General features: G+C 29.4%; 3 protein-coding genes across 4 annotated transcripts; 2 read left to right on the top strand and 1 right to left on the bottom strand.

Annotated features, from left to right (window-relative positions):
• Positions 1 to 180: 180 nt before the first annotated feature.
• Positions 181 to 12,030, top strand: LOC132952782 (ras guanine nucleotide exchange factor R-like). Of its 2 annotated transcripts, XM_061025209.1 has the most exons (5): positions 181 to 424; positions 496 to 588; positions 5,841 to 6,122; positions 9,937 to 10,189; positions 10,796 to 12,030. In XM_061025209.1, the coding sequence occupies exons 3-5, from the start codon at positions 5,934 to 5,936 to the stop codon at positions 11,329 to 11,331; spliced, it is 978 nt and encodes a 325-aa protein (XP_060881192.1). In that variant the 5' UTR covers positions 181 to 424; positions 496 to 588; positions 5,841 to 5,933; the 3' UTR covers positions 11,332 to 12,030. The 2 variants fall into 2 exon arrangements, with proteins under 2 accessions (XP_060881192.1, XP_060881193.1); XM_061025210.1 differs by lacking the exons at positions 181 to 424; positions 496 to 588 and adding an exon at positions 1,529 to 1,553.
• A 4,292-nt stretch (positions 12,031 to 16,322) lies between these two features.
• On the top strand, positions 16,323 to 18,510 carry LOC132952052 (NKAP family protein CG6066). Its single transcript, XM_061024179.1, has 4 exons — positions 16,323 to 16,586; positions 17,488 to 17,587; positions 17,653 to 17,785; positions 17,849 to 18,510. Exons 1-4 carry the CDS (start codon positions 16,477 to 16,479, stop codon positions 18,235 to 18,237), a joined length of 732 nt encoding a protein of 243 aa, XP_060880162.1. The 5' UTR covers positions 16,323 to 16,476; the 3' UTR covers positions 18,238 to 18,510.
• Positions 18,511 to 20,981: 2,471 nt separating this feature from the next.
• On the bottom strand, positions 20,982 to 24,849 carry LOC132952724 (ceramide-1-phosphate transfer protein). The gene is made up of 4 exons (XM_061025126.1): positions 24,276 to 24,849; positions 23,962 to 24,164; positions 23,695 to 23,870; positions 20,982 to 22,588 (listed from the first exon to the last, which is right to left on the bottom strand). The coding sequence occupies exons 1-4, from the start codon at positions 24,377 to 24,379 to the stop codon at positions 22,463 to 22,465; spliced, it is 609 nt and encodes a 202-aa protein (XP_060881109.1). The 5' UTR covers positions 24,380 to 24,849; the 3' UTR covers positions 20,982 to 22,462.
• Positions 24,850 to 27,722: the final 2,873 nt, after the last annotated feature.

Below are 27,722 nucleotides of genomic sequence, written 5' to 3'. Positions count from 1 at the left end.
TGTATGTAATAAAAGTCTTATGCGATTGGTTATCACTTATCATTAACATAATAGAATAACCCCCCCTTCCCCGCTATGCCGATGAATCTCGAGTCTCCCGCCGCCGTTATCTCCGTAATAAAGAATTCGCTTTCATTACTAATATCATAATATTATTGTTCTATATGCCAATACTGTCGGCTCACAATCAGTTTTCAGCGTTGTCAGTTGTCACAGTACATGCACGTTCCACGGTCGTGCCGAGCGGTGATCTTTGCGCCGTCTGCAATAAGACGCAGACATCATACCTAACTATTTTCAATAATTTAAAAATAATTAATAATATTTGAGTAATAACATAACATAATACACTATCATACTATAAGCATCCGATGTCGGCGATTGTGGCTGCCGGTGTGCACCGATGACGACGTTGGCGATAACAGTAATAATAACAAACATTCTTGTAATTTGTAATTACATTGTTAATAACATGATAATGATATTATGATCAAGGAGCCGCAGTAAAATACGTATTGATTCCATATCACATTCTACGAGCAGCACTCGACGTCCTGATCGTCTCGCCGTTCGTCGGGTGAGATAAAGGTATTACAACCGAGTGCTATCATTATTACCTTTACATGAATAATATAATAATATTCGTGTGAAATCCGATAGATTCAACATAATATTTTGACTTCACCTACGCATTTAAATGTAATTTCAGTGTACAGTTTTAAAATCCTCCAAATTCACCGTGTGTAAAGTTTATTAATTTATACAGCTGGTATAGACGTATAGTGGTAGGTATACAGGGTGATTTTTTTTTATCGTGAACCGGTTAATATCTCGGGAAGTATTAGGAATTTTAAAATAATTTTTTTTTTAAACTTTCTAGCTTTTACTATTTTACACTGTGTTAAAATGTTGATAATTTTGATGACGAAAATCTATAAACATACTGAAAAAAATAATTTTAACGTTTACAGAATTTAATTTGACTAATCCGTTTGCGACTCATTAATGCCTAAATATTCGTTAAATTTACTGCTACTGGGCAATTTAACAAACCCTACAGTAAAAACCAGAAGTCAAAACGAAATTATATCTCAATTTAACAATACCCATAAGTCGTAACGATCATAATCGATAATAACTAATTAGTACAAAGGTCACGTAAATTGGACCTTAATATCTTATCACCACTCCTAGCAAACACATCCGTGATGTATACGAAATGTTTCATAACATGTGGTTATTTGCTGATAACCTGATAATTGATAACGCTTGTCACTTCATACTTTATAATTTTTATATGACAGTTAAAACTTAAAAAGCTTATCTAAGACCGTGCTCAAAAGTTAAATTATAATAAAATTTAAAATACATAATATCCAATTTATTCATTATTTCAATTAAGTTATTTTTGTAAGTCATGGTAGTTAGTGCGTTTGAATTTTTGTTAACTAGTTCATATTGTTTGGAAATGTTTGTATTCCTTTTAAACTGACATCAGAAGATGTAATTTCGATAATTTGGTATATTTAAATATATACACTAATACTTCAAAGGTACTTTATATCTCATAGAAAAATTATATTTTTATTCATTACTATCATTATTTAAAATTTGAGAATGTTATGTATAGTTTAATCATTTATCAATGTGTTAATGCCTTCAATGTCATATTTAATTATGATAGTATAACAATGTACTAACGCATGATACATATCGAAGACTTAATAGTATGTACCTATTATTGTATTTTTGTTTTTTCTCTGAGTGAAAAATTTCTTTCATTCATGACCTGTAATTCTTACAGTACCTACTATAAATCTTTTACATTCTGGCCGAAAAAGGTGCTAAATTATAAAATATGCCACTAAATACAATAATCATATTTAATTATATCGGTAGTTGGTATGTGAATATAGTATGCTTAATCTAGTTTTATATTCTGAGTGGTAATGTTAATACATTTATTGATTACCTTTACATTATATAATATACATTTTAATACCACTAGATAAGAGATTGATTTAACCCTAATATTTATTGGAGGTTTTGACTTTTGAGAACAATAATCCTTTAAACTTCAGCTATTAATCTTATGAAATGTAAATTTTAAATCTAAAGAATTAACATTTTTCTTACATTTTTGAAATGTAGATTATACCTTGTGAGATTTTTAATGGCCACTAAGATCTACTTATTAATTATTATCCATACTTTTATAAATATATTATTATTATTTATTACCTACTTATTAATTTTACTAGAGATGTTTCATATTCTTTAATTGTAAGTCATTGTACATTTTGTACCTATCTAAGATTTCAAATTTGAAATTAGCATTTTCATCATAAGTCAATGTGTAATTTTCATTTATTTACAAGTATCTAGAGTCTATGTTCTCTAATGTATTCAGGCGCGGACTGGTAAAATAGGGCACGGGATGCTACACAATTTAAAGGGCAAATAACAAACATTGTTGGGGCGAATTTAAAACATGTAGATTATTTATAAAATGTTAATATATTTTATTTTGTTTTAAAAAAATATTGAATATACGTTAAAAACGTAAATAAGTACCAAGTTACAACAAACTTTCAATCAAATTTGTACAATATTATAGAGTACTAATAATCGTACGTTGGTTACGATCTGCTGTTCATTAGGTGTCTAGAGTCTTTAAATATATAATAAATAATATTCGGCAAATATATTTTAGGGCAAGGGATGCTGTAGCATCCCAGCATCCTAGCCAGTCCGCGCCTGAATGTATTTACCATAATTTTACTTTAATTCCTGATTCGTGACTCATGAGTAATAATTTATGAAGAATTAAAACATTTTTAAAATTTTTGACGTTTAGACACATTGAACCATTTTGAATTAGACATTTTTAAATTCCATAGTCGTCATTATTCTCAATAAAATTATTCTTCAGTTTATCTAAAAAACATTGTTCATCTGTACCTAAATAGGATTTCAAATTTGAAATTAGCTTTTTCATCACAATTCTATGTGTATTCTTAATTTCCTAAATTTTTAAATGTGACATCATTTTTTTTTTAATTCATATTCTCTATATTGATATTGTAATGAAAAGTGGAACAAACCAGAATATTTTAGATACTTATATCTAGATTTGATATTTTGCTAAATGTATTTAACATTATTTTGACTCATGAGTAATCATTTCATAGAATTCAATAATTTACTTAATAAATATTTGCATGTATGGTTTTTTTGTTGGTTTGTGTTAATAAAATTATAGAATTTATAACTTTTTGACCTTAAAACTTTAATGCAGTAATATTTTACAAGGTTATTCATACAAAAGCAACTATTTTGAGGGCTTATGAATGCCTTATAATTATTTTCTACTAATTTGTTTAAATATTGGTTGCATTTAATAGAGTAATAAATATAGAAACCAATACAATGTAGAGGACAATTGAACTAATTTAAACCTCTAGCATGGACCAAAATTCTGCAAGTCTAAAATGGCAATCATAATCATATTGCATTGAGAGTATATAACTTGTTGCAAATAAAAGAATTGCGAGTGTTTTAAACAATTAGTTGGTACCTATTTGATATAACTTTGTAAAGACTTGTAGACTAGTTTATTTTACAAGGTTATTTGCACAAAACCAACTATTTTTAACCAATTTGAGCATATGAATACTTTAAAATACCTATTTTTTAAGTAATTTGTTAGATTCTGAGCGGAGCGAGGAATGTAATGGTTTTACAATGATGTTTATTTCTTTTTCTTTTTTATTCTGTAAACAATTTTTCTCCCTCTAAACTTGCTCAAAAGTATCAAGTAAAGTATCTTTTCTGAAAGGTAATGTTCTTGAGCTGAGACTTAAATCTTTAATAATTAATAATTACATTTTTCAATAAATTCTGTCAAAATTGTCTTGTTCTACTGTTCTAGTGTATACCTATTTGCTCATATTTGTATGCGTATATGTTTGTGTATAAAGCTTTTAAGTTTCTAAGTCTAGCCATAACCTTTAGTCTTTAATAACTTTTATTTTTTTATTAATGTAACAACATCCAAGCCCTAATTAGGTTAGGAGTAGATAATATAAAGTATGTTCAATGTTCATTTAATTTTTATTGATTTATTTAGGGTAGTGGACATGTTAAGTGTTATTTTTTTTTATTAGTTATGGCCTTACCCAAATCCTGCAAAAATTTGCACTATGGAAATTTGTTCATACTCTAGTAAAATTATTGATAACTACCTAATGTGTTTATTGCCTTTCGTAATTTAGTGTTGAATTAATGTTCATTATTTGGTCTATTCACACACAAGATAGTTTTGATATAAAATTCAAATTATACATTATACAAAAAATATATCCCAGGATACCTAATAATTATAAATGGAAAGTCGGGTAAGCACTATGAACAACGGGCTCTAGGCCTATAGCCCCGCAAACAGATTAACAATACAGGACTCACATCTTCGATGCACAAAACATTGTAATATCAGTCTGATGTAGGTTATTTGTGTAGTCAAAATAACTTACCTACTCTAATTTTTTTTATTATACACAGATAAATTTGTAATTATTTATTTTTAATGAAAAGAAACCCTTAAATGGGAGGGGCATTGAAACATGTATAACTAAAAAAAAACGAAAAGTGTGAATAGACCTTTAACTACTTTAGTCTTAACTCTAAATCCAGAATCCAAGTACATACTATGTCATATATATATATATTCAGTATCTGTATATTAAGTTAATAAAGTTGTCGGCAAAGTATTTTAAAAACAAATACTTTGTTAACCAAAATACAACATTAAAACACTATCAAAAAATATAATATGCATTGGAATAAATTGGTTTAAACCTTTAAACTTTAAATTTATATTTTAAATAATACACATAATTTAGTATTAACTTAAAAAGTTAAAACGTACTCTGTGGTTAAAGTTAAACGTTCAAAGAATAATAATTATTATTATTCGATATTTGATGATGGGAAACTAACATTAACGATCAACCAATAACCACATGTTTTCAGAAACAGTTTACCGGCATTTAGACAGTATCGTTCATCTACTTAAGGTACGTGATGGTGATAAGACCATATATCAGGAATCTGTAACCAGTGTCACGGACTAAGATAGACTCTATAGTCCGTGCCAGCGCTATATTATGTAACCATGATAGTAAATTGTAAAATTATTTTTATACTTTATAGCGCTGATACAACCGCGCTGCAGCTGCTGGCTAGTCGTTCACTGACACTCGATGTTCTGGTGGGAGTAATGATAGGGGACAATTTTTTTTTTCTAATAGTATTGTTTATCTATGATATATCTTGTTATTATCGTTTATGACCGTTATGGGTATTGTTGAATTGAGATAAAATTTCGCTTTGACTTCTGGTTTTTACTGTTGGGTTTGTTAAATTGCCCAGTAGCAGTAAATTTAACGAATATTTAAGCATTAATAAGCCGCAAACGGATTACTCAAATTAAATTCTGTAAACGTTAAAATTATTTTTTTCTGTATGTTTATAGATTTTTGTTATCGAAAATAGGTATTGCCATTTGAAAATCGAAAGTTGATAGTGTTTTATCAAATAAGGGAGGAAGTTAAAATTATCAAAATTGTAACACAGTATACAATTGTAAAACCTAGAAAGTTTAAAATAAAAATTATTTTAAAATTCCCGAGACTGGTTCACGATAAACCAAATCACCCTGTATACCATATTATTATATTACATAAACCTTTAGACTCTAAAGTTTAGAGTGTAGGGTGATTAAACTAAACGTTAATTGTTTTTCTATCAAGAATAATAATATTATTGTGTGTCTTCTGCAGTCTCGTTTTCAATAACTTGGCTGTTCTCGAACAGCGCCCGTTTCAGTATCCGTCGTCGTCTCGTCCGCAGCGGTTCTAGACGATACAGCGCCGATGTATTCGCATCACAGAAGTAAAGACTCTCAAAGGTCGTCAAAGTTTACCGCTCACGCTGCGGTCCAATTGCAAAGGCGGCACAATAACTCGACGTCCAGCTGCTATGACGGGGGTCAGCAGCTCGAAGATCTGGGCCCCAAAGAATCCGTACAACTCGAACGTCTCGTCCACGAAACATTTCCCAGGGTGAGTATCTACCGTTGTAGATTACAACAATGACCAATGACCACAGAATATATAAATAATATTTCACTACCGCGTAGTTATATATTTAGTTGGTATATCTTACTTGTAATTATTTATAAACATCATATCATTACGAGTTAACGGTGTACAATCATACGCAGGATATACAACTAATAAAACATTAACTCGGAGGTTATAATATCAGGAAATTAAAATGTTAATCGAGTGTAGACGCTGAACACAATTTTTCTTTATAAAAACATATTTTAAGTAACAGACGATACAATTTTTAAGAACACGATTTAGAAATTTACCTATATAATAAATTATACATTTTAATTCAGAAAAGTTGTTAATTTTAATTTTTAAATCATTTTTATAATAGTAGGTAAAAATAAATACTATCTATATTTTATATTATACAATAAAATATAATATATAGGCAGTTACAAAACTATAAACCACTAAATCGTTCATTCACCTCACATTAGTATTGTTGACTTATATTATTTAAATACCCGTAATGTATGGTATTAGTATACTATGATTTAAATTTAATTATAATCTTATATACTCCAAGGCAAGGCTGGGCAAGTTAATGATTTTTTTAACTCAGTTAAGCTAAGTTAATATGCACCAATAACAAAAAGTTAAAAGTTAATATACACTTTTTGTTAACTTTTTATTAAGTTAAAAAAAGTTAGTTTGTTCATACAACGCTAGCGTACTTCATTTTTTTCCAACCTAAAACTAAATTGTAGGATATAGTGTTAATGCTTCAAACAGTATTTCCATATAAGTTAGATTCGAATAATATAAATTTTTAACTTTAAAAAATTTACGATACATATTTTTTGTCATGAAAACGAAATAAACTGAAATAGTGAAATATTATAAAATTAAAAACAAAATAATTTAACTTAACTTACTTCTTAAAATGAAAAATTTACTCGTTAATTTCACGTTAATTAAGAAAGACATTTAGTAAGTTAACAGTTAAGTTAATGAAAAGCCAAAAGTAACTAGTTAAGTTAAAAAGTTAATTTTATTTTAACTTTTTAACTCGTTAATGCCCATTTCCCAGCCTTGCTCCAAGGCACTGTCAATCGAGGTGACCTTTGGGCTTTTATTATAATTTAATCATAATAATAAGCGTACGACTAAAACAAATTTAATATATCAATGCCTATAGTAATTAGTATACTACATGTCTACACTCTACATTGCTAGACACCGATAAACAGACTGAGAAAAAGAAACACCTCATTAAATACACAAAAAGAAATTTATTAAAAATGTTCAGCAAAAAATCAAACTAAAATTTATTGGACCAATCACGGGCCACTAAATTATACTTAACTACTATAATATAGTAGTTTTTTTCGATTTACGGCGTTTTTTTTTTAGGACGGCAGTATTGAAATTATCTCACCATTGGTTCATTAAATGATAATATTTTTAATATTCATATCCATCATTAATTATAATATTTAGGTATAACTCTAATTTTCTTTATTTTAAAACTAAGAAATAGGTTACAGCTAAATTTCAAATAAGTGTAGGTACCTCGATAAGCTATATAGGTACTCATTACTTACTTATTACTTACTAGGTAGAGCTAGCTAACTTACATGTTTGTTGCAAAATACTATGTTTATTTTAACATAATTATGTAGTATTATTAAAGTATTAACTCAAAAAGTAAACAAATGGTTTAGCAAACAAAATCGAAAGCAATCGAACACATTAAACAATAAGATAATATAACAAAATATAATATATGTACATTATATGCATTCAAACGACAAACAATAATTTAATTACTGGCTTATGAATTTGTTGTGATGATCGACCATTGGGTTTGTTTGCATTTTTTCGGTAAAATATGATTAAGCACGGTCTTATCGGAGCAACATATGTATATAGTACCTACCTATGACATACCTATGTATTATTACGTTTGAGCACAACCTCGATTATACACCTTATCTATAATATGTATAAGTATTATATTATGTTTTCGTGCTTGTTTTTACGCCGGATACAACATTTTTTCCTTACCAATTTTTTTCAACTGAATTTTTTCTGACTATTACAGTTGCTATGCCAACCAAAAAATAACAAAGATGACGTTAATGTTATAACGTTAAATAATTTCGCGGTACAGTACCTAGGTGGCTCCTAGCAACCGATGAATAATATAATTACGTTACCATAACAACCTCAAATAGCTATGTCGTTTGCGTTATCGTGTCACGTGTTAAGTTAAGATAGGCTCAACTCCGGAAATGTCTTGATAGATCATGATTAGTGAATGATACCATGGTCGCAACCACCAATTAGAATACTACAATAAAAACCACACAGACAACGTAGCTCTGAACATGGCTTTAATCATAATTTTAAAAGCGTATACCTTTATGGCTATATAATATATATGATAGCCGATAAGTACAACAAATGTCAAATATAGGTACAATGTTTTTCTGTGCGGCGTAGAAAATTTCAAGTATAGGCGTATAGCACGCTAAGTTTTCCAAATGGTATACAACTTTATGCGCATGGCTTATGAGTCAAAATACTTCTGTGACGTAGCTGATCAACTTTTATACACATTGAATACGTACTAGCACAGATAGATAGCTGAAAAGTGTTAATACTTATAGTACATGCGTTTAAATATTTTAAATACAATTCAAGACTTTTTGAACAACTATCATAGACCATTAAAATAATTTTTAAATTTTCTTAACATTTCGGGGGGGGGGGGGGGGGGAGCTGCAGCCCTTTCAGCTCCTCCCCTGGCTACGCCACTGAAATACTTTTAATCAATAATGAAAATAATTAAGTTCTCAATAAATTTAGAATAAAGTTTTAATTCTAATATTGGCTATTGTTAGTTGCACGACATTTATTAAAATTACCCAATGAATAATGATAATGTTATCGATTATTGAAGAACAATGACAATCAATTATTATTATCAATATAATTTTTTTTCCGATATTGCCATAGTAAATATTTGATAGAAATCTATTTGTAACATATAAAGGTTTTGTTATATTGGTGTATATGTATAGGTATAAGTTACTTAGTTACTATCCATTTGTAAGTGTGTTATCCATATCATGTGTCAGAACTCGAAATTGTAAATAGTTATATTATACCCGCTATATAGTTTGCTATTTGGTGTTTGTACCTATAATTTTTTTATGTAATATTCTCTAATCACATATAAGTATTACTATATTATTATGTTATATGTTTTGATACAGTTCAATGTTAATACGTATATTTTTATTCAAATCATTAATTAAGCCTAGGCATAAACGAGTGCCAGTGCATAAACCTTGTTTGTGAGTTATTTATTTTTGAAGTTTTAAGTGTAAATATGTTATACCCAAGTTTTTAACTGTGAGTAAAAAGTCAATGTACATATTACAATGAATACAGCAGGTGTTTGCTTTTGTGCACTTTGAATATGAGCATTTTTAATGAAATTTTAGAACTAATGATAATAATAGTTTATCGTGACATCAATAAAATATCGGTAAGATGTATGTCACAATTTAACTCATCCGATAAGTGTGTGTGGAGATGAGCAGAGTCCAAAACCTAACATATAAAAAAAATAATTATTAAAATCATAAACCCAATCATTAAAATTGTGTATTTATAATAAATTATTATCTAAAAAAGTATAACAATATATACTATAATAGTTATAAAAATTAACAAAATTCTAGATTTTATATTTACTCAACATTAATATATAATATTATTATCTATAATTTATGTCGTATATAAATTTCAGTGCAACGTCGATTTGATACATGTTGTCAATGCCCCGCAGATGTATGGCATGTACTTGCTGCGCAAGGAAGAAATGCAGTATGGTGACAGGGAACTTATTCTATATCACGTGACCACCAAGTCCAGGGCTTTGGAGTCGTTGAAAAACGGACTTGACTGGCGGCGCACTAGACGCTCCAAGTTTGGGTGCGGTGTGTCGTTCAGCGACGACGCCGACTATGCCAACTATTATGCCGACCATTTCCCCAAAGAAGGTATTATGATAGTGTTTATTATTAATGTTTTCTTATCACCCTTCTCCCACAAACAAAATTATTATTTAAGTAAATAAACGACCTAGAAATAATAACGATACAAATTGTATTTTGTAATAACAAAATTCAAAAACGCTAGTACTTTTTGATAAAATGCGAGTGTTTATCCCAAAATCACCTAATATCGCACATAATATAACACTATAGTATAATAAATTCCATAATCTCAGTTGCGTTTAGATTAGGTTCCAGTGGTTATACTACCTACGCTGTGGCTTAGTGAATAGGGTAATTGAGAGGCTATATCTAAAGGGTTGGTAGGTGGGCAATATGACCTATACCTAGGTGATAATTTATTTTTAACAATACTATTTTAGTGGTAACTTTATGACAGGTATAAACACAGATATGACAGTGCTACTGCAGTGGAAGCTTTTATCATCGGTTTATTGATGTTGCAACTGAAAATATTAAACTAGCTTCTAAAAAAATTCATGTTCTCCATGCCACCGATATATATATATATATAGCATAATATATATTATATAGTTAAGTACAATCCATTTTATTTTATTGTTATGTTCTCGTGACGACCGGCCGACGCAGAAAATCGGGTGATCATCGTCTGTGCCGTGCTGGTAAACAAGACGCAGCGGGTGTCCGGCAATCAGAATTTGATCGTACCGGCGGGCGGTGCCGACACAACCCTGAGCTCCAACGGCCGCGTGTACGTCAAATACAACGACTATGACTTCTATCCGCTGTACCTTATGTACTACCGACGGACACCGGAACACTTGAACGAAAGCAAATATTTCCGTAACAACCCCCGCAATAAATGGCAGCAAAACAACCGGGTGTTGCAGCAGCAGCAACAGCAGCAGCAAGAGTTGAAAGCGCAGCGCGAGCGTGAGCAAGCACAGCGTCTGCAGCAAGAGCAAGAGCAGGCACAGCGTCAGCAAGCGCTGAGGATGCAGCGACAGCGAGAGCAGGAATGGCTTGAGGCGCGTCGTCGTGAAGCGGCTCAACAGGAACTCCGTCGTCAAGAGCTTGAGCTGCAGGCGCGCCGTCATGAGCAGGCGTACTCTAGGCAAGCACAGGCACGGCAGCGCGAAAGCAAAAGCAATTGTCTGATTCTCTGATGATTGTATTTTAACATTTATACTTTTTACGTGACACGAGTGGACAACTATTTTCCGTTGATTATATTCATTATTTTTTTTTAATGTTTTCGCCAAATCATATAATTGTTTATTATTATGCTTTTCATTTTTCATATTATTTTTCATACAAGTAATCATAATTATACGACGTTTTATTTCGTAAACGATTCCACGTATGTGAAGCCCCCCCTCCATATCGGGCAAATCGATCCGGATCAATTGTAAGTTAAACATATTCATTTGTAAGTTGGTCCTCACTGAGATAGTGCCCCCCCCTTATCATATCGACCGAATCGATCCGGATCGATTGTAAGTTAAAGATATTCATTTGTAAGTATTTGTAAGTGAGTTTTCAGAGTTTGTAAGTTAAACCCCTACCCTCTGGCGAATTTCCAAAAATCCGCCCCAGCCCCCCATGTTGGCCGAATCGATCCAAACAAATTCTTACAAATGAATATCTTTAACTTACAATTGGTCCGGATCGATTTTCCCGATATGGGGGGGGGGGGGAACTTCACACACGTAACGATTTCTACTAGTAACTATTAAAGGTATATGCGGTGCTGTAACGTGTGATTGGCATTTTTAAAGATATTAAAATAAACTCAAGCATCATTATACCTACACGACAATTTTGTATTTTTTTTATTCTTAATATAATATGGTCAAAATAATTTATTGTTGTTTAGTTCACATTTTTTTTTTTTGTAATTGATACATTTTTGAAGGTTATTTGATGGGAAATGGCGGGCGGAAGTACCAAGTACCAAGAAACTATTTTAAGGCTTGCCCAAATTTACTCAGAATGGTTTTTCGAACACAACGACTTGTATTTGAATAGGTATTCATTATTTATGCTTACTCGTTGGTATCATTAATAAATTACAAATATCTAATACCTATTGATAATTTTTCTAACAAAATAATTGTATACGGAAAACGATTCTGAGTGAAGACAGTCTGTCAGCCTATAATATTAGGTACCTACTAAGTAAAATATTTGATGATATTATTGTGACTAAAGTAATTTATTTTACAATTAAGCATTAGTACAACAGCAGGTTAAATTCATTTTTCCAGAAAAAATTACTACCAGAAAGTCAAATTAAATTTTTATGAGTATTGGAAGTTCACATTTTTACAACGTTGAGATTGAATATTCACTCGATTTCTCATGTAGCGATTTTCTTATTTTATTGTACCTAATACATAAACGAATAACTGTAGTTACTTTAAATTTACATTATATGTTTATTTTATCAATTCCTATACTTGATAAAATATTCAAAATATTTTGACCAGTTTTGAGCTGTTTACGGACATTTTCAATTTTCAATTCTTTATTTTTTTTTCTATAAATGTCAATAAAATTTTAAAAAAGCTTGAAAATGTAATACAAGGCTCCTGATATATTATTTCAATAGCAACTGAAAAATATTAAAGATCCATGAGCACGCTTTTCTTATAAGTATTATAAAGTTCTAATTTTGACAAAATTTATCAAAATCTCGAAAATTATCAATTATTGTAAATAAAACATTATAAAAATGTTTAATTTTTATAGTTTAGGATGGAACATTTAAAACAAAGATTCTCATAAATAGTTCATACTGTAACAAAAAAATATATATAAACACTGCAGGTTTGTTTTACATTCAAATATGGATGAAATTACATAATATTAAAACCAAGAATAACAATTTTAATTATTTTGTTGTAATATAAAAATATTACTCGTATGAAATTTTTTAGAGTATACCTAATATCATTATATTTTATACACAATGATATTTTAAAATGCATTTTTTTTGGTAATATGGAATTTCACCTACTAGCCGCAGTAGTACTTAATGTACAGTAATGTTTAATAATAAAATAAATTACTTTAATCAAAATAATACTTATTAGTACCTACCTATCATAAAATGTTCCTACTTAGTAATATAGAAACTGCAGTCAGACAGTCTTCGCTCAGAATCGTTTTTCTTTTACAATGATTTTGAATTCAAATTTAACACCATCCATTACAGTGACCCACTTGTAACCTACAACTTACTGTACCTACAGCAGAGCGACATTCACTTACCCTCTTTTTTACTTTTGACCCCTCAAAGTACCAGTTAGATGATTATAAGTTATAGTTTTAAACTTCTACGGTACAAACTTAACTGCTCAAGCGTAAACACTAATGTTATACAAATATATAAAATACTCGATTTACGCGTTTTGATAACAGTAGCGCCATCTACCGCCTTCGTTATAAAAATTAATTATTTTTATAATCATAATGTTATTATAACAATATAATATTGTTATAAGTTTATAACTTATAACGTTTGCAAGTCCTGTATAAGATACATTAATTCTTCTCTTCAATTTGTGTAATAAATTTTCATAATATTCATACTATAATGTCACTCAGTAAGCTATATTATTGGAAATACGAAACCAAGTTTCAGTGTTTCACTAAAATTCACATTTGTATAATAATTAGTCTGTAAAGTGCTGCATTAATGACATATATTGTATATTTGTATCTACGCGCACGTGCGGGAGCGTGAAGTTATATTTTACTTTATACCTACACAGTCACTCACACTAATGATCCCTTACTATAATTACCATAATTACTGCACTAAAATTCGTTTTTCCCGAAAAAATGACTACCAGAAAGTCAAATTAAATTTTTATGAGTGTTTGAAATTCACATTTTTACAACATTGAGATTGAATGAAAGATTTGAACTCGATTTCTCATGTAGCGAATTTCTTATTTTACTGTAATACAAAAACGAATAACTGTAATTACTTTAAATTTACACAATATGTTTATTTTATCAATTCCTATACTTGAGAAAATATTCAAAATATTTCGACTCGTTTAGAGCTGTTTACGGACATTTTAAATTTTCAATTCTTTACCTAATTTTTTTTCTATAAATGTCAATACAATTTTATTGCTTGGGTCAAAAAGCTTGGAAATGTAATACGAGGCTCCTGATATATTGTTTCAATAGCAACAAAAAAATATTAAAGATCCATAGGATTTTTTTTATAAGTATTAAAGTATAAATATATTACTATATCTATAAGTACAAAATGTATCAAAATCTAGAAAATTATCAATTACGGTAAGTAAAAATTATAAAATGTCATTTTTTTTTTTTAGCTAAGGATTGAACATTTAAAACAAAGGTTTTCATAAATAGTTCATACTGTAACCAAAAAATATATTAACAACTGAAACTTTTATTTTAATAAATATAGTACCGGAATTTTTAAATTAAAACGGTACTTTTAGGTTCAAAAATAAAATTATTTTATTTATCATAATTTAAAGCTATTACTGTTTTGTGTATAATCTATATGTATAATCATATATTTTCTAATATTTTTCATAATATTAATTAAACCCACAGTCCAGATATGTATTTAAAATAACTATACTTTTCGGTACCGAAATTATCTGGAACTGGAACCGGTACCTTTATTTTTTTTCATTAAAAAACCAGAACCGAACCGGAACCGTTATTTTATTTTTAATAACCGGTACCGGAACGGTTACCGATAAATTCAAAAGGTTCCAGTCCCTGATTATTTTTGCAGTAGTTCTTTGAATCAAATACATTTAGACGAAGAATTTTTTAAATAGGTACAACATATCAAAAGAATATAAAGAAGAAATAAATTTAAAAAAATTTTCCTTTATGATTAATGAAAATCTAAAAAAAGATACTTATGCTTTAGAAATTATTTATCTTCAAACGAGCTGCGTCACATTAAATTTATAAAGTAACATCATTACAACCATTTGTATTTCATAATAAATAAAAATATTATATGAAATTTGAAAACCATGAGAAAATATTTTATCCAAATATTTATTTTGAAAATGGATATTTAAAAAAGCGGATAAGTGGATGTCGCTCTGATGTACAGTAGGTTACAAGTGAGTCAACGTATAATGGATTGTATTAAACTTGAATTCAATTATAATATCATTGTATAAGTAAAACGATTCTAAGCGGAGACGGTTTATCAGTTTGGATTTTTAAATTTTTATTATTTATTATAGCCTTTAAGTTGAATTAATATTATAATATTATAATTTTTTATTCGTTACTGCGGCGATAAACAAATCGTTAGAAATTAAAATCCCATTTTTAAGCGGTTTTTCGTAATTTGTCAGTAGTTATTCCCGTGGCATTAAATAACTATTGGGAAAATCGAAAAATGACCTCTCTAAAGTACCATCTTGATTCAATTTGCTAAAAGATAAGGTACTATATTATGTTGAAATCGAAGCACTTCTTCTGGTAAAAATTTTGTATACAGGATATATAAAAAAAAAATAATAAATAAATAAACACCATTGTACAACGACTAGATTCCTCGCTCTGCTCAGAATCTAAAATTATTTTAAAAATAAGTTTTTATTAATACTTTTAAACCAATATGGAGTATGAAAAATAAAAAACTAAAGCTTTTTTACCCAACATGTTGGTGCCGCAATAATGATGGACTATCGTAGTGGTCTAAATCGCAACTCGACGGCACCTTCACCTTCATCCTTCCATCACTCCACCCTCGGTTTAAGAATGGTTGCGTGTCGAACGATAAATAGTGGTAGGAGCACGGTCTTGGAAGATAAAGTCAGTGGGCAGGAGGAAGTGCTTTTAACATTTAAAGAACTATATATACCAAGTACATCGATATTTTATTCAAAAAATGTATATTTTAAGATATACAATCATGATTTATTATGACAAAAATGAATATCAATGACAAAAAAAATAATAAATACATTTTAAATATTATAAACAAGAATTCAAATTTTGGTGGGATTTCGGCATGCATCTGGCCAACTGAAAATGGCGGATAATAACTTCACATCATATCACTAGTTAGCAATCTAGTTAATATATTATCAGCTTATATCTTTAGTCCGTGATTATGAACTGTTAGGTGATAACAAATTAACAAACAAATAACAATTATTGTCAATTTACTTCTTGCATTAAACTTCGAAATTGAAAAGATCAGAACCTGTATAGTTGCATTGATTAAATATACATATTTAATTTATTTATGTATATTTAATCGATACTAGTTGTAACTTTCGAAGATGTCAAATTCAAATAATTATAACGATAGACGAAGGAAAGAACGCGAGAACATAGGGTTAGTGGGTGTGCCAGAAATTTGGGAAAAATCACCTCCACAACCTATTAACAAGTAATAAATATTAATTTTTTTTTCATATTATATAATATAACTTTTACAAAATATAAGTTCACATACCTATCAACTATTAAATATTAAGTAACTTACATGAAAGTTTTATTCTTAGTTATAAGTTTTTAAAATAAATAATGGCTCTATTAATTTGAATTTATTCTGTAGCTAGAAGTTTATTATTTGAATATTAATTTACATCCGTCTAGTATAAAAACAATCCTAATAAGATGTGTTGATCGTCTGATCACAGTCCAGAAAATATCATTCACTAATTTTTCGGGCATTCAACATGTTTTTGTTATCTCTTTTTGTTGATTGACGTACGCAACATGGTAATCAATAGTAATTAAACTATTGACAGTTTGTATATTGATTTTTGGATTTTCATACTGGAGTTAATTTGGTTTTTATTTAAATTTATAGTTGGAAAATGAATTTGTTGTCTTGTTTTTATCTTTATTTCAAATTCGAAGCAAAATTAAAATGAGCAATTGAACAGCATATTCCCATCTTTTTGAAAATGTAAATATTGTAGAAATAACACTAGACTACATAATGTTATACTTAAATTTGATTATATACAAATTTAATTTAGTTAAAAAAATCTATATACCCACATTATTTGAAACAAAAATGTTTATACTTTGTATTTGTTAAACAAAATTACTGCCAAATCATGTAGCATGCTCAACAAAAGAAAATGTTTTAGCTGTTTTTCCTATTGGTTTTGCCAAACCATAAATAATTTATAATACCAATTTTTATGACATGAATACTGTTTGACAATTTATAATACATTAAAAAAGTATCACAAATTACAATTTTTTCAATGTCATTATTTTCTAGGAGCATAACAATAAATAATAATAGTTGTCACTTTGCACTTTGTTCAAAACAGTTTAGATACAGATGACGAAAACACTTTAAATCAAAATAATCTTGCGATCGCTCCAATTAAATCGCACAAGAAGAGAAAGAAACAAAAAGATAAATCAAAGGTAGTATTTTTAAAAGTTGCGGCATTTATTTTATTTGTTTAAATTTAAATATAAATTTTCTTTAGAAATCAAAAAAGTCCAAAAAAGTAAAAAAGCACAAAGAATCACATAAGAAAAAAAAGAAGAGAAAAGTATCATCAGATAGTTCAAGTGATTCCAGTAGTGAAGGTGAAGGTGATGAATGGATTGAGAAAAAAGGTATATAAGCGCATTTTTTTAAAATAGTTTTTTCATAAAATGAATTAATTATTTATGTATTAGGTGCCAAAGAAGCTACCGTAGATGACATGGTAGGACCATTACCAAAGCCTAATGTCACTCTAACGCAAAGAGAGTATGGTCACGCTCTATTGCCCGGTGAAGGTGCAGCTATGGCAGCTTATGTACAAGATGGTAAACGTATTCCTCGGCGTGGTGAAATTGGTTTGACATGTGATGAAATATCATCTTACGAGTCAGTCGGGTATGTGATGAGCGGAAGTCGCCATAGACGCATGGAAGCTGTGCGTATTCGTAAAGAAAATCAAATTTATTCTGCTGATGAAAAACGTGCATTGGCTATGTTCAGTAAAGAAGAACGACAGAAAAGAGAAAATAAAATTCTTACTCAGTTTAGGGATATGGTGAAAAGCAAAACCTCGAATAAATAATTAGAAACTAAATGTTGCATTAAATGTAAAATAATATAATATTGACTGATTACAATATAATATTATAATTTATTGGTTATTGTATAAAAAAAATGCATTATATTATTTGTGTAATAAAATTGTATGCAATTCAAGGTAAACTCATAGAGAATGAGAAAAATTTGAAATTAGAATTATATACAGTACCTATTTGTCATAACTTGCGATGGTATATTGTGTTTGTTCTACGTTGTTTTATCTATATTCAAATACAAAATTGTTTTATAATCATAATTTTATATTATGTTTACACTTTATTATGGAACTCAATGTTGGCTATCCTATATCTCAAAGACCGACGACCGATACACATGCTTTCCCCCTGAAGAAGAACTTGGTGGGTTGGTATTTAAAATGATTTTATTAAGTTCGATACACATAGACACATATATCAAATGACAATAGGGTATTCTTGTCGAATGCTATCTACTGCACACTTGCCGTCTACCACACATGTTTCTATATGTCATGGGCGGTCTATAACATACTTTTTACACGTAATTAAATTATAGTAGGATTATTATTATAGTATATTTTATTTAATTATACACAATATTTATAGTAGTTAAACAAAACAGTACACGTCACAATCTAATCCTAAATTAGGTTAAATTAGATACAAAAAAAATGACATTCGGTATAGAAAAATAATTTTTTTTGCAAATAATTTCTTATTGTACATGCAATATATTACAGTATTTAATATATCGATTACAATAAAAACAAAATTAAAGATATTTAAATAATAGGCATAAACTTTTCATGCTTTGTGTGTACGCACTGATGAGATCGACAAACAATTGGAAATAGTTTACGGTTTTATCAGTCTTGTTAAGTATTTGAATACTTGTATTTAAATACTTTTTGACCCATGTATTTTAAATACTTAAAAAATACTTTTTATTTGTATTTTTATTCTAGAATACTAAATACTTTTTTTCATTTTCATGGTCTACTCCAAAGTCCAAACTCCAAATACTAATAATTCGGAATGTTATTTCTAAAATATTATTTTAAAATGGTTCTAACCTCTGATAATTTATAAATAAGGTTTCGCCAAAATATGTATAAGCAGATAACAGAATGACTGAACACTGAAACCCCTGTGAGTTCCTCATTCCCATAGTCATATATTATACCGTGGCATACAAGACACTGACCACAACTGGTTGGATTGGCATTTATCTTAAATCTTTAAATAGTCTTTCTTCTTATTTAATGGGTGGTACTGTGGTAGTAGTTCATAATTTGAATATAAGATATTGGTATTAATGTTATTGAACTTTTTGTTTTTCATTTTTATTTTTATTTGTACCTACAATCTGTATTACAATCTTATTTACAATAAGCACAATAGATGGAGGGATACATAAGAGGGTTTGGTTTGCTTGATTAAAGAAACTATTCAATAGCAGTACTTCATGGCGTGGGTAGTAGTGGTTATAGTCGATTAGCCATTGAATTGATTATTAATTATTCATTTATTGATTTTAAAATTAAGTATTTTTAATACTTTTAAAAGAAAGTATTTGAATATGTATTTTAAATACAAATTACACCAAGTATTTAAATACGTATTCTGAATACATTTGAAAAGTACTCTTAACAAGACTGGGTTTTATGCATGTACCTTTTAGTTTCTAATGTATTATATACAAGCCATTCATCTGAATGTATTTCTGTACTAATTTCAATTTAATATTGAATTATACTGTACAATGTCTGTTTGTCTCTTTTTTCTACAACCAAAGTATCTTGCCTCGATAACACCATTTTCATCTTTTTGACACATTCCAAATACCCATAGAACAGTAAGTTTTTGCATAATTTCAATAAGTCCTTTTTTCTTTAAAAAGCTGTTATTTTCCTCTGATTGAATAATTACATTGAAATGATGGGCTAGCATAATGTTAAAAGTGTATATAAACTGCAGAATAATGTATCACAAAGGTATTACAGCACAAACTTAACTGATTAACTCATAGGTTTGCGACTTCAGTCACAAATATTTCTGGGCCCAGGTATTATTATATAGTATTCTATTATTGATATATAATTTACATTGTTAAGAAAAAGCTTATTCGTCACTGCCGTTAAATCGTTGAGAATGATCATAGGTAGACAACAAGTGTGCCGTGTGCGGTAGACCGCATAAGATGTAAAGAAACATGTGTGGTAGACGGAAAGAGTGCGGTTGACCGCACACGACAAGAATACCGACAATAGTTGCCACTGATAGAACCAATTATCAGCCAATCAAATTAAATATTAGATCCGTCACTATATGAGCTATGTATTAGAAAGCACAGACCTCTACATAAAAATGTTTGACTAACTGATGATTATAATATTATAAATTAATGTATAAAATGCTTGGGAATTGTTCATTATCGTAATTATGAAAAAATTACATTGGCACTGGTCGCCTTAACCACACTAGTAATTTTGTGGGGTCCTAGTAAATTGAGCATGGTGGAACCAATAGATATTTTCTAGATTTGTATTTGGTGGAATTTATGTAGAAAACACAATCTAATGGACAAGACACATTTGAAATTATTGTAAATATGTATCCAAAATTTAGGACTCCAGTATAACTAAATACTTAAACTTTTTTTTTACAATAATTATATACCATTTATTTAATAAAATTAAGTACTTTTGCCATTATTGTTACAAGATAATATTGAGAAATTTAGCTGTGATGTTGTGGGGTAACAAACAAGTACCTTTTTTCTCTGTAGGTTTATGATAAAAATAAAATAAAACATAATTACATAAAATACTATAGAAATATTAATCTCAATTTCTTTAATAATTATATGCAAAATTATATGTATTTTTGGACAGGAACGATGTTTTAAATTTTTTCACGACGATAAAAAATATTACAAAAATATTTATGATTTTACAATCGCATGTTACCGGTATTAACATACCTATTTTTTATTGTATCTCAAGTGTTTGAAAAAACTACTAACGTTCTTAAAAATAAAATGACAAAACATGAACAGGGAGATGTTAAAAATCTATTGGATCATGCAATTTTATATTTTTTTTTTATATCATGAAATAAGGGAAACAATTACATTTTACATTATACATTTATTATGAAATAACATATAAATAAATATAAATATAGCTAAAATAACTAAAATAGACATAACATAATATTGAGAAAATATAACATAAATATGACAATGTATAGGACCATAAAATAAATTTTAAGAGTCTAAGTTCCAATTCTTAGATAACTAAATATTTTAATTAATGTAACGTTGAGCTATTTAATATAATAATAGAAACTAAAATATTAAAATTATTAGTTGTTAATTATTATTTGTATTTATTAACAACCTCAAACTAAAAATCCAATCAAGTTCGCTTCATATAATTTTAAGATAAAAATGCAAACTATTGTTTTATATGGCACTTAAATTATTAGAGATGAAAAATTGATGCACATACAATATAATATATGGTCTCATGAAGATTTATTAATTGTTAAACTAAATATCAATTAAACAAATTTAAAACTTAATGTATACCTACAATCATTAATATTAATATTAATCTGATTTTTTTAAATGATTGAGCAAAATATTAGTAACATAATTTAATATACCTTATGCAGAATGCTGAATGGTAATAGTATTATTGGCTTGTAATTATTTATAAACACCCTAAGAACATTTTTTATTTTTTGTTCTTTTGTCATTATAGAATTATTTAAGCTTTCTATCATGACCATTTACAAGTGTCCTACTACTTTACTTTTTTTTTAGGAAAACTTAAGACATATTCATTTTTATTTTATATGTTGAAAATATTGCCATACTAAGATTATTTTAATAGTTTGATCAATTGCTTGAGATGAGAATAATTGCATCAGAAATTGACCTATCACTTCACATTTTTAAATAGGGTACTCCAGGTATAAGATAAAAGTTGCTTTAATAAAAAATATTAGTAAATTATAGAAATTTAAAGCTTAAATGATTCCATAATGACCAAGGAATTAATACACAATCATATTCACTAAAATGTTTTCAGATAATTAGCAACCAATGGAAATTATCACTGAGTATACTTTTCTTCAATGTAGATCATAGAAAGTCTATGCTATATAAAATTAACATAGTACAAAGTGACTATATACTTCACTGTACAGTCAATTTGAAAGTTTTCACGGTATATTCAGAATTTCATAGCCTGAAAGTAGATTATTCACCCTTTCGTGAACCATAGAAGCTTTGGAAATCATTTCAGGCATTGTATCTAATGTTTCTTCTACAGGAGCATTGCCAAGAGTCTAAATAAAAAATAAAATATATTATAACACATTATATTTGATTAAAGTTTTAAATTGTAGCACTTTACCGACTATTAAATTTAATTTTAGATTCTGAGTGGAGCGGTTAATAAATGTATTGATTTTATAATGATGTGCTTTTTTTGTATGAGTTCACAATATTTATGGTAGAAAAAATGCTTTATTCCTCAACTTTGGGGGTGGTTTCTGGTAGAAAATTGGACTTAGTTAGTACTTTAGGGAGACTAACATTTAAAATGCTTAGTACTTTTCAAAAAAATAAAAATAATTTTGAGATAAATGGGAATTTTTTACGCAAAACTAGTTTTGAACAAATTGCATGGATTTTTTTTTTATTTATAGTACCTAATTTAAATATAAAGAAATGTACCTAGATCAGAAATTTTCATAAAATTTTCATATGAGCATTTACTAGAATATATTGATATAATTTTAAAAATATTTTGGCTTTATTTGTGCAATTTATTGATATTAAACATTTTTAAAAAACTTAAGTACCTACCTATACCTATAGTAAAATGTTTCATTTTGTGTAGAAAAAAAATTTAAATTTGAATACAATTATCAATATATTTTACTATACTACAATGTGACCTACTTTTTAATACTGAAGTAAAAATAAGTGAATAAATGTATGGATAAAAAATAGGTAAGCATGTTTTACAGAATTAAATGTGTTCTGGCTGCTCGTACAAATGTATGCGTAGAAATAATATCTAAGCCAGACCGATGAGAGGTCATAACCCACCAGTACAAACTTCAGTAGTGTAGGCATGATGTCTGTGTTTAGTAGGTACATACACAACATATTAAGCTGTACGTTATCAGCGTTTTAGCGTGCATTACAAATGTAAAATAAGCAATTTTTTTTTCGACCCATGAATTATAATTTCTCCAATTTATACAACTAAAAGAATACTCACCGACATAATTAAAATTTTAAATTTCAAGTCTCGAATGGTCTGTATAACTGAATTTGCTTCAGATGCAATATTTTAGTTTATTATAATACTATAACTAGGTATTTTAAATGTGTCAATGAAAGATGATACACAAAATTCCAAGAAATAATTTCTCATACCTACCTGATTATACAAGGCTTTTTGACAGGGAAGGAAATTCATAGCAAACAGAGCACCGTTCCGTATAATCCAAGAGTGGTGTCTGGCCAATGTTTTGTTGTACGCTTCTTGAGCACAGTGTTTCGTGCTATCATTAGGTTGTAGGTGAACCAGTTTAGACATGAATAGAATTATGAATTCTGAAATAAACATATTGACACACAAGTGTAACTAATAATCACAAGTTAAGCGCTCAAGACACGTCTATAGAACGTCAATTTTATATTTTACCAAGACCGCGGTTCAATCTCAACAATGTTATGGAGCCGGAACGACCAGAGAACACCAAATCCTTGGAAGTCTCGTGGGTTATCATACTCTGAACGGTGGAAAAATGTTGCTCGTCTTCGGTCATCAGCTGGCTAAGGAGTCCGATCTTGTCCTCGAGATCGCTGACGACGAAACCGAATAAGCGCCCCAGCTGCGAACAGAATCTGTAAGGGCAACAGACAGTGATATATGAGTACGAGTCGTGTCGCTTGGACGTATCGTTAACGATGTCTTGTATGCCATCGATGGAGAGCGGTGACGGTAATAATTATTACTTGCAAAGTTCTTGATAGGCCAACACGTAGTTCTTCACGTCCACGTCATCGTCCTGGACCAGAGATTCTTGGAAAGCACTTTGAACGGCCGCCACGCTAAACATCTTACCATCAATATTAATCAGGTACTGTTGTGATATTTTACCGTCAGTGGTCACCGGCGACGGCTATTAGATTATGACCCCAATAATATTAATATTGCACTAGTGTTTCAAATAACGTGCGAGGGCCGCGGCGTAACGAAGAGTGCTCCGAACAGTCCGTTTGAACGTTGCTCACTTGCTCGTCTCAATGACTGCCTACGGTCGACTTTCAAAAAGACTCAAGACGTTCGGTTGTGCGATAACTTATAGCCGATAAGACGTGTTACGCCAATACCAATTACCAATTAGTATTCGCCAACCGGTGCCGCTTGAGGCACATTTATCATTGCCATTGTTGAGTGCAGCTCGAGTCCGTAAATTGATACTGAAATCGGTGTACCGAGTACCGGCGTTGTTGTTTTGTGCGAGTCCCCGCAACAACAACAGTCAACAGCAACAACAACAATAATAATAATAATAATAATAATAAAAACATTATATTATTATTATTATTATCTTGTTGTCGGACACCGGGGCAAGCCGGTGTAGCTGCCTGCAGCTGGTGATAAGGCCCTGGCGCGGGATTACGATTATAGTATCATAATGATATTATAATATTAAACATTATACTCTATTCCCCGTAAGTTTACCCACGTTTTGTTTTTTGCCCTAACGCAGAATGTGGTGAAAACGTTGCGACAATACAGTTCTACAGTTTCATGTCGCGAAACACCACACGGTGACCTATACGCAGTGAACTGTATTGTCACGAAGTTTTCACCATACTTTGCTTGAGCAAAAAAAAAAAGTGGGTAAACTTACGGCGAACAGAATATAGTATTGTACTTCGGTACCACCGGCCGTCAAGGTGGATTGATTAATCCACCTTGGTACACGTGGTTAGTAGTAATTAGTACACAACGTTATAAATATCAGTATATTATTATTAGGTTGTTCAGGATCGGGACTTCTGGTTATTATACTTATTGCCTTCCGGCCAACGGCTTCCAAGGTTCGGCTTCGGACTTCGGAAATCGTTAAACACGTCTTAAACATCAGCTCAAACCACTATAATATGGCGGTATGGCGCGATTAATATTATCAAAGCTGAACTGCGGAAAATTGAGAACGAAATATTTTTCTTATTTTCGTATTGGTTGTCGGAGACCTAATAGATCATTCGATGCGTTTTTAAGTACATATAATGCAATTCTTCTCGGATATAAACCACAAACAACATATTATAAACAACATTTAAACCAAACTACTATTATCTTTGTAAAAAATGCTTCATTTTATTCACCCATTATGGTATACCTATATTAATTATTCTAAGTCCTATAGATTTTATTCGCCTAAGATTACATACGTCAAAATTGCCATGATATTACCTATAGGTAGGCTATATTATATTCATAAAACAACGAGCACCAACATTATAAAATTAATTAATTATTATTTAATAAATTATTTATAAAGTGTAAATACATAGGTGGTAGGTCCTACTTATTGGTTTCGATTTTTTTTTATTTATTCTTCACTTCCGCGAGTTCCAACGTTTAACGTTTAAACATTATAAAAATCATCTGCTTAACAATTCACAGCGTAAAATATCCAATATAGATTGGTTCTGATTTTGAAGATTGTATCGCCACAGGGCACTTGTCAATAATAGCGAAAGAAAACAAAATATACTTGCAGAAGTCCAATTTTAATTTTGAAAAAAATATTTGAAATCCGTTTTATTCTGTTTTCTAGGTTATGAAAACCTATAAGAAATACATTTTCGATTTTTTTTTTTTTTTATTAACTAAATAGTAAGTGAATTCTGAAAAAAAAAGTTTGGTTACTATACTAGTTAAAAGAAAAGATAATGAGGAATTCAAATATTTTTTCAATATTAAAATTGGGATTTTGGAATGGGTGAATTTTTCTTCCACGTTTTGATCGCAAAATAATATAGTGACTGGTTGAATGGCTATATACGTTACTGATTTCCAAGAATCTTATCTTTAATTACACAAAGCTTTCGGGGAACTCACGCACACTTAATGAATAATGATCTGTAACCACTCGCACATCACTCGCGATAGATATGGAATATTGCTTCAGAGGACGTGATACCTGCGTGTGGTAGCTCCGTCTTACAAGTGCATAACATGGCAAATTTTACGCTCAGAAAAACACGTGTAGCTCCGTTAATTTAAAAATTAGAGTAAATTTACCTCTTATAAAATCTAAAGGTAAGATTATTATCTAGAGAACCTCATGAGCTTTTTATTATATTTTAATTTTTAAGCTAGTTATGAGTACTTTAAAATGTACAAACAATTTACAATTTTAAAATACTCATAGCTTGCTTTAAAATTAAAATATAATAAAAAGCTCATGAGGTTGTCTAGATAATAGTCTTACTTTTAGATTTTATAAGAGATCAATTCACTCTAATTTTTAAACTAACGGAGCTACACGTGGTTCTGCTTTGCGTAGAGTTTGCTATGTTATGCACTTGTAAGACGGAGACAACACATGCGGGTATCACGTCCTCTTAAATCCTACCCCTTAAAAATGGTTCACTTTCACCAGCCTTAAATATAGGTTGGAAACAGAAAAATTTCTAAGATCTGACTTTGAATAAATGCATAGTTGAATGACAAAATGTCGACGAATCACTCTGTATAATATATACGTATGTAGGCTAAGTTACAGTCTACAGACTATTTTGTAACAAGTAAGTAACTACAAAATAAATAATAATACATACCTACCTATTGCTGTTTGGGATAGCCTATTACATCCTTTTTCACATACCTACCTAACTCTAAGCTACTTATTAAAGTTGTTTAGCCAGAAGTGTGTTGATGACTTTTTAAAATCTGAACGGTGAAAGCCATAAATCATCATACTTTAAAAATGATTCTGAAAAAATCTCATTTGCTGATGAATAAATCACATTTTGTGTTAAAAACTTTATAAGCTTACCTTTTGTATAAACAATTTTGATTTATGATTTTCGAGATTTTTTAAAGACAGAATTATATAACTTGAACCGCCTCTGGTAAACTAGAAAGTCTACATTACCAAATTTATATCATTGAGTGTCAAAAAATATTACGCATGAATTGAAAATGAACACTTATTAAAAAAATTGAATAAACCCCGTGAGCGTCTTGAAAGTTATATTTATTGAATTTAACTTGTGTTCTGCAAATCTCAACAGTATCTATATTATTATAAATTTACAACATTCTCCTAAACTGTTCTGATAACATATAATAATATAGTATATTATATCGATGTGTATAGACACTAGACATGTACTTATGTCAGTAGGTATACTTTAGGTTCAATTGTGTATTACTAT

This window comes from Metopolophium dirhodum, chromosome 9 (genome assembly GCF_019925205.1).
Source record: "Metopolophium dirhodum isolate CAU chromosome 9, ASM1992520v1, whole genome shotgun sequence".
Lineage (NCBI taxonomy): Eukaryota > Metazoa > Arthropoda > Insecta > Hemiptera > Aphididae > Metopolophium > Metopolophium dirhodum.
This window is presented reverse-complemented; position numbering and strand designations above follow the sequence as displayed.

Excerpts from the sequence above, each read along its gene's own strand:
- LOC132952782 (XM_061025209.1), top strand. The coding sequence starts at position 5,934 with ATGTATTCGCATCACAGAAGTAAAGACTCTCAAAGGTCGTCAAAGTTT. Across the intron at positions 6,123-9,936 it reads TCCACGAAACATTTCCCAGG|TGCAACGTCGATTTGATACA; the intron begins GTGAGTATCTAC and ends TATAAATTTCAG. Across the intron at positions 10,190-10,795 it reads CGACCATTTCCCCAAAGAAG|AAAATCGGGTGATCATCGTC; the intron begins GTATTATGATAG and ends CGGCCGACGCAG.
- LOC132952724 (XM_061025126.1), bottom strand. The coding sequence starts at position 24,379 with ATGTTTAGCGTGGCGGCCGTTCAAAGTGCTTTCCAAGAATCTCTGGTC. Across the intron at positions 23,871-23,961 it reads GAGATTGAACCGCGGTCTTG|AATTCATAATTCTATTCATG; the intron begins GTAAAATATAAA and ends TGTTTATTTCAG. Across the intron at positions 22,589-23,694 it reads AAAAAGCCTTGTATAATCAG|ACTCTTGGCAATGCTCCTGT; the intron begins GTAGGTATGAGA and ends TTTTTTATTTAG.
- LOC132952052 (XM_061024179.1), top strand. The coding sequence starts at position 16,477 with ATGTCAAATTCAAATAATTATAACGATAGACGAAGGAAAGAACGCGAG. Across the intron at positions 17,588-17,652 it reads AACAAAAAGATAAATCAAAG|AAATCAAAAAAGTCCAAAAA; the intron begins GTAGTATTTTTA and ends AATTTTCTTTAG. Across the intron at positions 17,786-17,848 it reads TGAATGGATTGAGAAAAAAG|GTGCCAAAGAAGCTACCGTA; the intron begins GTATATAAGCGC and ends TTTATGTATTAG.